Below are 12,449 nucleotides of genomic sequence, written 5' to 3'. Positions count from 1 at the left end.
TCATCTCTCGCCTGGACCCATCCTGGATAGATCTGTCATTTCAGCAGAGCCTTCAACATAGGAGGGATGTGGGTGGCCTGTTATGTACAAGGCCAATATTGTCAAAGTACCACACTTGGATCCACTTCGAGGACAGCGTGAAACAAGCTTTTATGCCACAAGTCGGGCAGAAAGCAGCAACTTCACTCTGGCTGTACCCTTCTCCAGAACTTCACTCCATCTGAGATCCTATATACCCAGGATGACTCGAGTATGGAACACATTGTACAGCATAATGATGTCAACGAGATAAAGTCAGTTGATCAAATGAAAATGCTGACCAACAGATGGCTCCAACTTCATCCTGTTCCCTACTTGTATGTCTCATAACAATAAAAATGCTTTCAAATGAGCTGATGTAGGTAACAGCTCTTAGCTTGCCAATAAAGTTAGGAATCCTTAACCTGTAAATAGCTTGTCAATAAAGCTAGGGATCCTTAACCTTGTCAAACCCTGTGTAAAAAAAAAAAAAAAAAAAAAAAATCGGAAAGTAAAGAAATATATAGTCAATTTTGATTATAAAGCATCATAACTGTAGCTCTGTCAATCTAGCTACAAATAGGAAACTGCATTTTTTAAATTAAGTTAATGTTTTTTTCAGGTTAGGGTAACTTTCCCAGATGGTTCCCCTGCTGGAGGTAAACTTATGGAAGTATGTGCTGAAGGAAAATGCAAGAATATTACAACATCTTCAAATGGTGTTCTGGACTTCATTGTTCCACTTTCTATAAGCAAACATATACAGGTATATAGAGTTGTTATACTGTACTTAGCATTAATATTTTGTAATATCATTTTCTGTGGTGTGACTCTCGGGTCTGTATAAACACGACTAGCCAACAGTTACACTTTTATTGGCCCTTTAAGAAGATAAGATAAGATTTCGTTCGGATTTTTAACCCCGGAGGGTTAGCCACCCAGGATAACCCAAGAAAGTCAGTGCGTCATCGAGGACTGTCTAACTTATTTCCATTGGGGTCCTTAATCTTGTCCCCCAGGATGCGACCCACACCAGTCGACTAACACCCAGGTACCTATTTGCTGCTAGGTGAACAAGCACTTCCAGTATGGTGCACCTCACATTTTTCAGTTCATTAGGCCTCCTACCTCTGTTTCTATCTTTATTTCTCTTTGCAACCAGAGCTATATAGCAACAGTTAACACTGTTGTCTCTTAATAATAGATATATCTACTATGGGTGTTTCTTTTTTTCTCTGATTGTAGCAAATCTTTGATCCAAATATGAGATAGATCCTCCTGCCTGTCGAAGAGAGCTAAATAAGCCATTCTTCCTGCTTTGTTCACCAGCTCCCACAGTCACACTATCTGTCCGGGTTGCCCCAAAGCATACCGAAAGGGCATGTAACCGGTAGAAGAATACAGCAAATGGTGGGATCCTCAGTAATTTTACGAGTCTTCACCACCTTTCTGGGGTCGAGGGTGTGAAATAACCTTATCCCTTAGAGTTTTTTTTTTTAAATAATGTTAAGCGTTAAGCCCATGTGGGTCATTCAGTGCAAGACGTGGAGGAGGTTCGATCCTCCATCTGCCAAGCAACAGACAGACGTGCTTGCTAAAAAGGGTGTAAACTTTGTCAAATTTGGGACTCTGAAGATCTCTAGCATGATTTTACTTTCAGCATAGTTCTAGAAGCCTTGTTTATTTATTTATTTATTTATTTATTTATTTTTTATTTATTACCAATTTGAGCACACATACAGAGGTACAAAAAAATACAGATAAGAGCAGCATGCCAAAGCCACTTATACTATGCATAGCATTACGGGCTGGCTTAAAATTAACTTAAGATTAACTAAGCAATGATGAAATCAGTGATAAAACATTAATGTAAACAGATTACTATAAAGCACAAGTGAGTATTACAAAGACAGGTCATATGGTTGCATTCAGTCATATGAAGGATTCTGTTAGGTAGTGTATTTAAAAAATAATAAAGTTAGATTCGGTTTTAGGTTTAACATTTATGTGATATAATTGTGAGAAACATTTAAGATATACAATTTATAAGGTTCAGTTATTCAGTATTTATTTGGTTTTGGGTGAGTAAGTGATCTTTGAGAAGAGACTTGAATTTATAAACAGGTAGTGTTTCTTTTATATTTACAGGTAATGAATTCCAGATTTTAGGGCCTTTTATGTGCATTGAGTTTTTGCATAGCATGAGATGGACACGAGGAATATCAAAGAGTGATCTGTGCCTTGTGTTATGGTCATGTGTTCTGTTGAGGTTGGCAAGGAGATGTTTGAGGGGAGGGTTAATATCAGAGTTAAGTGTTCTATGTATGTAATAGGTGCAGTAATAAGTATGGATGTTTTGTATGGTGATTAGGTTTAGTGTATTGAATATTGGTGGAGTGTGCTGCCTGTAGTGAGAATTTGTTATCATTCTAACTGCAGCCTTTTGTTGGGTAATTAGTGGTCTGAGATGGTTAATTGTTGTTGAGCCCCATGCACAAATTCCATAGGTGAGATAGGGGTAAATAAGAGAGTGATATAGGGCCAGGAGGGCTGACTGTGGAACATAGTACCGTATCTTCGATAGTATGCCTACAGTCTTGGAAATTTTCTTAGAAATTTGTTGTATATGTGTATGAAATTTGAGTCTATTATCAAGGTGGATTCCTAAGAATTTTCCCTCTGTTAGCTTTGTGATAGGTGATCCGTTTATCATTATGTTAAGAGGGACATCTGTAGCTCTGTTACCAAACTGAATGAAGTAGGTTTTGTCAATGTTTAGTGTAAGTTTGTTAGTCCTCATCCAGGTAGATATTTTCTGTAGTTCGGTATTTACAGTATTGGCTAGCGTGACTGGGCTCAGGTGAGAGAAGACGTATGTAGTGTCATCTGCAAATAGTGTGGGTTTGAGTAATTGCGAAGCATTTGGTAGGTCATTTATGTATAGGAGAAAGAGAAGAGGGCCAAGGGCACTTCCCTGTGGGACACCAACTGTAATTGGTTGCGCAGAAGAGTTTGCCCCATTTGCGTACACATATTGGCTTCTGTTGCTGAGGTAAGACTTGAGGTAGTTGAGGGAGTGCCCTCTTATACCATAGTGTGACAATTTTACGTGGAGCAAGTCATGGTCAACTGTATCAAAAGCTTTACGTAAGTCAATGAAGATCCCCAGTGGGACTTCTTTTTTCTCTATTGCAGTGTATATATGTTCTAGCATGTGTATAATAGCATCATTAGTATTTTTATTAGGCCTGAATCCAAATTGGCAGGGGTTGAGTATGTTTTGGGAGATAAGGTAGGAGTAGATTCGTTTATGAATTAATTTTTCGAAGATTTTTGAGAGAGGGTGTAAGTTGGATATTGGCCTATAGTTATTCAACTCTGTTTGGTCTCCTCCTTTGTGGATCGGGGTGACCCTTGCTATTTTGAGTACTGTATGGAAGGTGGAGGATTCAGTGGATTTGTTAAAGAGTGTTGCAATGATTGGTGATAGCACTTGTGACACTTTTTTGTATATAAAGGGTGGTAAGGTATTTAAATCTCCTGCCTTGTTTTTTAGTGCGTTGATAATAAGGGAGACTTCGTATGGGTTAGTCGGAGCTAGGAACAGTGTGTTCGGGTAGTTGCCGGTGAGGTAGTCATTTGGTGGGGTATCTGAGCTTGGGATTTTATTGGCAAGGTTTTGTCCTATAGTGGAGAAGAAATCATTGAGTCTGTTTGCTGTTTCTGTTGGTGGGAGTTGGGGTTCATCTGATTTTGCTAATTTTATTTTGCTATTTCGTGATATCTTTTTTGTTCCCAGAATTTCTGATAGGGTTTTCCAGGTCTTTTTTATATCACCTCGTAAGTTGGATAATCTGTTCTCATAATACAATTTTTTTGCCCTTCTTATCAGGCTGGTTAGGATTGACGAGTAACGTTTTGTTTGGTCTCTGGTTATGTGACCCATTCTGTACTGTTTTTCATATTGGTGTTTTGTATTTATGGATTTGAGAATGCTGGGTGTTAGCCAGGGACTGTTCAGTCTCTTTGCTGTCATCTGTTTAGTTTTTTTAGGGCAGTGCTTGTTATAGAGGTATTGGGTCTTTTTTAGAAAATTATTAATACATTCGTCAGTGTGCCAATCAATGTTTGCTACTGCTGTTGTGAAGTTATTAATGGCTGCCTCATTGTGAAGTCTGAAGGTGACTTTAGTAGTGTCTTGGGGTAGTTTACCAAGAGTTGTTATGAGGAAAGTAGGGTAGTGGTCTGTGGTATTATCTGTAATTATGCCTGATTTTAAAGGGGATATGGTGTTGGTCCAGATGTGGTCAAGTAGGGAAACACTAGTCTCTGTAACTCTTGTAGGTTTTGTTACTGTTGGTAGTAACATACAGTTACTCATTGTGTTTGTGAATTCAGTAACGTGTGGGTCCTGGTCTTGCAGGAGATTTATATTGAAGTCACCTGAGAGTAGTAAGTGATCTTTGTTCATGTGTGCATCAGTTATCATACTTCCTAGATTTTGACTAAATTGGCTAATGTTTGACTGTGGAACTCTGTAGATGTTTATCAATGTGAGAGGTTTTTGTAGGTATTTGGATTTGAATTTAGCTATTATATATTCCCCATGTTCATCCCTTGTGCAAGTATTAATGATACATTCTAGTTGGTCTGAGTAGTATATGGCTGTGCCACCCCCTTGTTGGTCTGGCCTACAGTTGTGTATGGCTGTGTAACCAGGAATGGCATAGACATCTGTACTATCAGGCTTTAGCCAGGTTTCAGTTAGTGTAATGATGGACATATTGGCATGTAAGGAATTTAGTAATGCTATGAGGTCATCGTAATGCTTGCTTAAAGATCTGATATTGTAGTTAAAGATAGTTATGTTGTTGTTGGCACTGAGAAGTGCCTTTGATTGTTCTGCTGTGTAGTAATTACAGTAACTGTTTGAATCATTTAAGTCATTAAATAAGAGGTTGGTATCAGGATCAATGCTTGTAATCCTAAGATTTGTAGTGAATCTATAGTTAGAATTAAGTATAAAACAAAGTAAATAGTCTTAAGCTAAAAAATAGCACCTGGATTATTTAACAAATGTAAAATAATGAGCTAAGGGACTAATACAAATAAAGTGATGATCAAATAATGGAGCTTGGGAATATGATAGTAGGTAGTACTATAAAGGTAATTTTTTAAAGTTAGAATTATAGTATAAAATTATAATATAAAAGGGACTAATATAGGTTGTGGTGAACAATAAAGTGGTAATCAAATAAATGAGCTTTGGAATATAATGGCAAAATTGTGAACTTATTCTACTTTAGCACCTGAGAATAGCACCTTGATTATTTTAACAATTGTGAATATATAAACTAGGATAGTTATATAAAGCTAAAATAAAGGAGAAAATATATAAGGGACTAAAATTAAGTAATGGTAAGCAAAGTTAAGTGGACAGATGGTAGGAATTATAATATAAACTTATAATATAAAAATACAATTTGAAATGGTACTTGCAATTGCACTAGAGTCTGGTATAGGTTGTTGACAAGATCAAGATTATAACTAGATTTAAATTGACAAAATAAAATTCACAATTAAAGTACCAAAAGAATAATAGTAAAAAAATAACAATGGTAATGTCTTGGTTATAATATGATAGTAAGATGGTAGACAGGTACCCAGGTACACAGGTACAAGGGATAATATAAAGGTTGGGGTTGAATATAAAAACTTGAAAATTTGGCAACAAAATGTTATGGGAAGTATAAAATAATGTTTAATGTACAAAAGTAAAATTGACTGGTAGTAAATATGGTGTTTAATAAAATTTTAGTAAGTAATAATGATTACAAAAAAAGTGAAAAAGTAATGTTTATTTCATTCAATATTGCACTGGTAGTTATACTTGAGGTTATATGGCAGTACAAGGTAATTAAGAGTAATCTAGGATAGTAAATGTGGTATTAAAACAGGTAAAGGTAATTAGACAAGTAATGGTTATTAAATGTCAAAAATGTTAAGAGTAAATTGAAATTTTAGTAAAAATGATATTTATTAATTTTAGTAAGTAATATCAATTGATAGTATTTAAAAAAATATGAGGTAGTAATATGGACAGAGAAAGTATCAATTCAGCTAATGTTTAAGCGAACAATAGTAAATAAGAAAATCACATAAGGTGACTTATGCTTACTAGTAAAATCACAAAATGAGGTAGTTGATTATTTAATTACTAAGAGATTGTACAATGAAATTTGAACAATAATGGAGCAAAACGTACACTACACTACGTAGGCTTTTAAGTTGGACATTGTTTAGTTATTCTCTGTAAGATTAGTATCCCTGAGAAATCGTGATAGATCATTCTCGTTCGTGATTGTGTACAGTTGACCTACATTTGTTTTCCTAACTAGAATTTTCCCATCCCGTGTGAAGCATTGGTGTATTGTGTCATTATTCTCTCGCTTAAGTTTTCTGACTCTATACAGGAGGTTCTGACGTTTTTTGGTAAGACACTCGTTTATGTATACCTCTTTCTTTACTTTAATAGATGCAATAATTAAGTCTTTTTTCCTGTCATGTGAGTGGAATCTAAACATAACACTTTTTCTACCATGGGATCCTAGTAACCTGGCTTCTTTTATTTCAGACTCTGGTACAATAACACTTGTTTGGTCCTTTATGATCTGCAGAGTAATTTCTTTACTGTTTGTTTGGTTCATATCACTGGGAAAAAGTGGACTGTTAACTATTACTGCGTCCGATAGTTTATCTTGTTCAGTTTTATCTTCTTGGAGAGCAAAGTAGTCACTGAACTGGTTATCTAAGTTGTTCTTCCATTCTTTTACTGCTTCTTCAACCTTTGTATTAAGAGATATTATTTGTTGGGTATGGCTATCTATGACTGTTTGGATGGTCTTGTCACAGTTAGTCATTCCAGGTGTTGATAACTTTTGTTCAAGACTGAGGATTTTGTTTTCGAGTTGTGTCATCCTGGTGTCTTGTTTTGTTAGCGTCTCTCGAAGATTCATATTTTCAATAACTAAGTTGGAGATGCATGACTTTAGGGTATCTGGATCGTTGGTCATACCTGAGAGACTACTTGGTAGGTTGAATCCGGGGAAGAGAGGGGAGGATGGGCTGGTGGCAGCCATGTTTGTTGTTATTGTTGTGGTGTGGCCTTGAGTGGTGGTGAGTGGGGTGGTTGCTGGGCCGGCGTCCTCCTGACTACACTTGTTGAATAGATGATTTTTCATTGTTTTCTTGCTGGCCTTGGTGCTGTTTCCTCTTAGATTGCGCCTCATAATACTACAGGAATTGTTGTAGTTAAGAAGAAGTTGTAGTATACAAAGCTTAGGGTTACGTTGTTCGGCTGGCAGCGGGGTGTTGCTTTCGGTTTGTGTGCAGTCTTCCTTTGATCTCTATTATTTTCGATTTGTAGGTTTCACTGTTGGTAATCTTTGGTCATTCTGGGTGCTACATTGGGTAGTGCAGTTTTGCTTGTAACTAGGTCATCATAGGAGCATTGGTAGCTCTGGTAGTTGGAGAAAAGTACGGAGCTTGGAAGTCGCTGCTGCCGCTGCCGCTGCCGTTGTTAATGCTGGTAGGTGCTCAGGTTCTCCCGAGCATGGGTTTTAAGGCCCTCATCTGTCTTACTGATGTGCAGTTGATATGCTAAACAAAAGCCTACAGCCCATAGGGACTCATGCAGAAATTTCAGGTTATGTACGCTCAGTGCTTTCATCTTTATTTATTTATTTATTTATTTATTAATTTGAACATGATACAGTGAAGTACAAAAGAATACAGTTAAATGCAGCATGCCAAAGCCACTTGAATGCATAGCATTACGGGCAGGCTTAAAATTAACTTAAGATTAACTAAGCAATGAAGTAGTCAGTGGTAAAACATTATTGTAAACAGATAACAAGCACAAATGAGCACATGTATTCTATTGAGGATCAGATGTTCTAGGTAGACAGTGGCAAATGTCGACAAGTAGGAATAAAGACACTGGTAGCAGAGAATTCTTTTAATATAACATGTTACCCAAGGCTGGTCTTTATCAGTTATACAAGAATGAGCAAATATTCCACCTTATAAGGCAAATGAGCAGCATAAGATCAGACTCAGAGAAAGGCATGTCACACATACAGTAGGGGCGTGGATGTAGTGCAGATGACAAGAAACAGATGATTGCTGATGTTATGCGTGAAAAGAAGTTGGATGTCCTGGCCCTAAGCGAAACAAAGCTGAAGGGGGTAGGGGAGTTTCGGTGGGGGGAAATAAATGGGATTAAATCTGGAGTATCTGAGAGAGTTAGAGCAAAGGAAGGGATAGCAGTAATGTTGAAGGATCAGTTATGGAAGGAGAAAAGAGAATATGAATGTGTACATTCAAGAATTGTGTGGATTAAAGTAAAGGTTGGATGCGAAAAGTGGGTCATAATAAGAGTGTATGCACCTGGAGAAGAGAGGAATGTAGAGGAGAGAGAGAGAGATTTTGGGAGATGTTAAGTGAATGTATAGGAGCCTTTGAACCAAGTGAGAGAGTAATTGTGGTAGGTGACCTGAATGCTAAAGTAGGAGAAACTTTTAGAGAGGGTGTGGTAGGTAAGTTTGGGGTGCCAGGTGTAAATGATAATGGGAGCCCTTTGATTAAACTTTGTATAGAAAGGGGTTTAGTTATAGGTAATACATATTTTAAGAAAAAGAGTATAAATAAGTATACAAGATATGATGTAGGGTGAAATGCCAGTAGTTTGTTGGATTATGTATTGGTAGACAAAAGGCTGTTGAGTAGACTTCAGGATGTACATGTTTATAGAGGGGCCACAGATATATCAGATCACTTTCTAGTTGTAGCTACACTGAGAGTAAAAGGTAGATGGGATACAAGGAGAATAGAAGCATCAGGGAAGAGAGAGGTGAAGGTTTATAAACTAAAAGACGAGGCAGTTAGGGTAAGATATAAACAGCTATTGGAGGATAGATGGGCTAATGAGAGCATAGGCAATGGGGTCGAAGAGGTATGGGGTAGGTTTAAAATTGTAGTGTTAGAGTGTTCAGCAGAAGTTTGTGGTTACAGGAAAGTGGGTGCGGGAGGGAAGAGGAGCGATTGGTGGAATGATGATGTAAAGAGAGTACTAGTAAGGGAGAAAAAGTTAGCATATGAGAAGTTTTTACAAAGTAGAAGTGATGCAAGGAGGGAAGAGTATATGGAGAAAAAGAGAGAGGTTAAGAGAGTGGTGAAGCAATGTAAAAAGAGAGCAAATGAGAGAGTGGGTGAGATGTTATCAACAAATTTTGTTGAAAATAAGAAAAAGTTTTGGAGTGAGATTAACAAGTTAAGAAAGCCTAGAGAACAAATGGATTTGTCAGTTAAAAATAAGAGAGGAGAGTTATTAAATGGAGAGTTAGAGGTATTGGGAAGATGGAGGGAATATTTTGAGGAATTGTTAAATGTTGATGAAGTTAGGGAAGCTGTGATTTCGTGTATAGGGCAAGGAGGAATAACATCTTGTAGGAGTGAGGAAGAGCCAGTTGTGAGTGTGGGGGAAGTTCGTGAGGCAGTGGGTGAAATGAAAGGGGGTAAGGCAGCTGGGATTGATGGGATAAAGATAGAAATGTTAAAAGCAGGTGGGGATACAGTTTTGGAGTGGTTGGTGCAATTATCTAATAAATGTATGGAAGAAGGTAAGGTACCTAGGGATGGGCAGAGAGCATGCATAGTTCCTTTGTATAAAGGCAAAGGGGACAAAAGAGAGTGCAAAAATTATAGGGGGATAAGTCTGTTGAGTATACCTGGTAAAGTGTATGGTAGAGTTATTATTGAAAGAATTAAGAGTAAGACGGAAAATAGGATAGCAGATGAACAAGGAGGCTTTAGGAAAGGTAGGGGGTGTGTGGACCAGGTGTTTACAGTGAAACATATAAGTGAACAGTATTTAGATAAGGCTAAAGAGGTCTTTGTGGCATTTATGGATTTGGAAAAGGCATATGACAGGGTGGATAGGGGGGCAATGTGGCAGATGTTGCAGGTGTATGGTGTAGGAGGTAGGTTACTGAAAGCAGTGAAGAGTTTTTACGAGGATAGTGAGGCTCAAGTTAGAGTATGTAGGAAAGAGGGAAATTATTTCCCAGTAAAGGTAGGCCTTAGACAAGGATGTGTGATGTCACCGTGGTTGTTTAATATATTTATAGATGGGGTTGTATGAGAAGTAAATGCGAGGGTCTTGGCAAGAGGCGTGGAGTTAAAAGATAAAGAATCACACATAAAGTGGGAGTTGTCACAGTTGCTCTTTGCTGATGACACTGTGCTCTTGGATGATTCTGAAGAGAAGTTGCAGAGATTGGTGGATGAATTTGGTAGGGTATGGAAAAGAAGAAAATTAAAAGTGAATACAGGAAAGAGTAAGGTTATGAGGATAACAAAAAGATTAGGTGATGAAAGATTGGATATCAGATTGGAGGGAGAGAGTATGGAGGAGGTGAATGTATTCAGATATTTGGGAGTGGACGTATCAGCGGATGGGTCTATGAGAGATGAGGTGAATCATAGAATTGATGAGGGGAAAAGGGTGAGTGGTGCACTTAGGAGTCTGTGGAGACAAAGAACTTTGTCCTTGGAGGCAAAGAGGGGAATGTATGAGAGTATAGTTTTACCAACGCTCTTATATGGGTGTGAAGCATGGGTGATGAATGTTGCAGCAAAGAGAAGACTGGAGGCAGTGGAGATGTCATGTCTGAGGGCAATGTGTGGTGTGAATATAATGCAGAGAATTCGTAGTTTGGAAGTTAGGAGGAGATGCGGGATTACCAAAACTGTTGTCCAGAGGGCTGAGGAAGGGTTGTTGAGGTGGTTCGGACATGTAGAGAGAATGGAGCGAAACAGAATGACTTCAAGAGTGTATCAGTCTGTAGTGGACAGAAGGCGGGGTAGGGGTCGGCCTAGGAAAGGTTGGAGGGAGGGGGTAAAGGAGATTTTGTGTGCTAGGGGCTTGGACTTCCAGCAGGCATGTGTGAGCGTGTTTGATAGGAGTGAATGGAGACAAATTGTTTTTAATACTTGATGTGCTGTTGGAGTGTGAGCAAAGTAACATTTATGAAGGGGTTCAGGGAAACCGGCAGGCCGGACTTGAGTCCTGGAGATGGGAAGTACAGTGCCTGCACTCTGAAGGAGGGGTGTTAATGTTGCAGTTTAAAAACTGTAGTGTAAAGCACCCTTCTGGCAAGACAGTGATGGAGTGAATGATGGTGAAAGGTTTTCTTTTTCGGGCCACCCTGCCTTGGTGGGAATCGGCCAGTGTGATAATAATAAAAAAAAAAAATGAAAAAAAAAAATGGCGTTCTGCCTTCCAGCGATGTTTGCTTTCCGGCGATAGCCTGGAACCTAACCGACTGTATAAGTGGGGCCCTACTGTATTACATGTTTTTTATGAAGTCATTTATTTTTATGAACACATCGGCCGTCTCCTACCAAGGTAGGGTGGCCTGAAAAAGAAAAACCTTCACCATCATTCACTCCATCACTGTCTTGCCAGAGGCTCTCTTACACTACAGTTATAAAACTGCAACATTAACACCCCTTCTTCAGAGTGCCGGCACTGTTCTTCCCATCTCCAAGACTCAAGTCTGGCCTCCTGGTTTCTCTAACTCCCTTCATAAATGTTAACTTGCTCACATTCCAACAGCACTTCAAGTCCTAAAAGTCATTTGTCTCTATTAGCTCCAATGTAACATGCTCACACATGCTTGCTGGAAGTCCAAGCCCCTCCTGGAGTATACCTGGAGAGGGTTTCGGGGGTAAACGCCTCCACGGTCTTGGCTGTGACCAGGCCTCATGGTGGATCAGGGCCTGATCAACCAGGCTGTCACTTGGCTGCAGGCAACCCGACGTATGAACCACAGCCCAGCTGGTCAGGTACTGACTTTAGGTTCCTGTCCAGTGCCTTCTTGAAGACAGCCAGGGGTCTATTGGTAAGCCCCCTTATGTATGCTGGGAGGCAGTTGAACAGCCTTGGGCCTCTGACACTTATTGTGTTGTCACTTATCATGCTAGTGGCACCCCTGCTGTTCATTGGGGGATGTTGCATCATCTGCAGAGTCTTCTGCTTTCATAGGGAGTGATTTTCATGTGCAAGTTTGGTACTAATCCCTCTAGGATTTTCCAAAATGTATATAATCATGTATCTCTTCCACCTGCATTCTAGGGTGTGCAGTAATTGAGGTGTTTTATCACAGTTATGTGTGCTGTGAAGGTTCTCTCTACATTTTCTAGGTCAGCATTTCACCTGCCTTGAAAGGTGCTGTTACTGTACAGCAGTATTTCAGCCTAGATAGAACAAGTGACCTGAAGAGTGTCATCATGGGCTTGGCATCCCTAGTTTTGAAGGTTCTCATTATCCATCCTGTCATTTTTCTAGGAGATGTGATTGATACACTATT

General features: G+C 38.8%; 1 protein-coding gene across 1 annotated transcript in view; it reads left to right on the top strand.

Annotated features, from left to right (window-relative positions):
• LOC128692203 (alpha-2-macroglobulin-like) overlaps positions 1–12,449 on the top strand; it is a gene marked incomplete at its 5' end in the record, with an annotated part of 260,699 nt that overhangs the window by 19,131 nt on the left and 229,119 nt on the right. Inside the window, 1 exon segment of the mRNA XM_070096368.1 lies at positions 641–784. Coding sequence (XP_069952469.1) covers positions 641–784 — 144 coding nt within the window.

The sequence above is a fragment of the Cherax quadricarinatus genome, chromosome 53, assembly GCF_038502225.1.
Source record: "Cherax quadricarinatus isolate ZL_2023a chromosome 53, ASM3850222v1, whole genome shotgun sequence".
Classification (NCBI taxonomy): domain Eukaryota; kingdom Metazoa; phylum Arthropoda; class Malacostraca; order Decapoda; family Parastacidae; genus Cherax; species Cherax quadricarinatus.
This window is presented reverse-complemented; position numbering and strand designations above follow the sequence as displayed.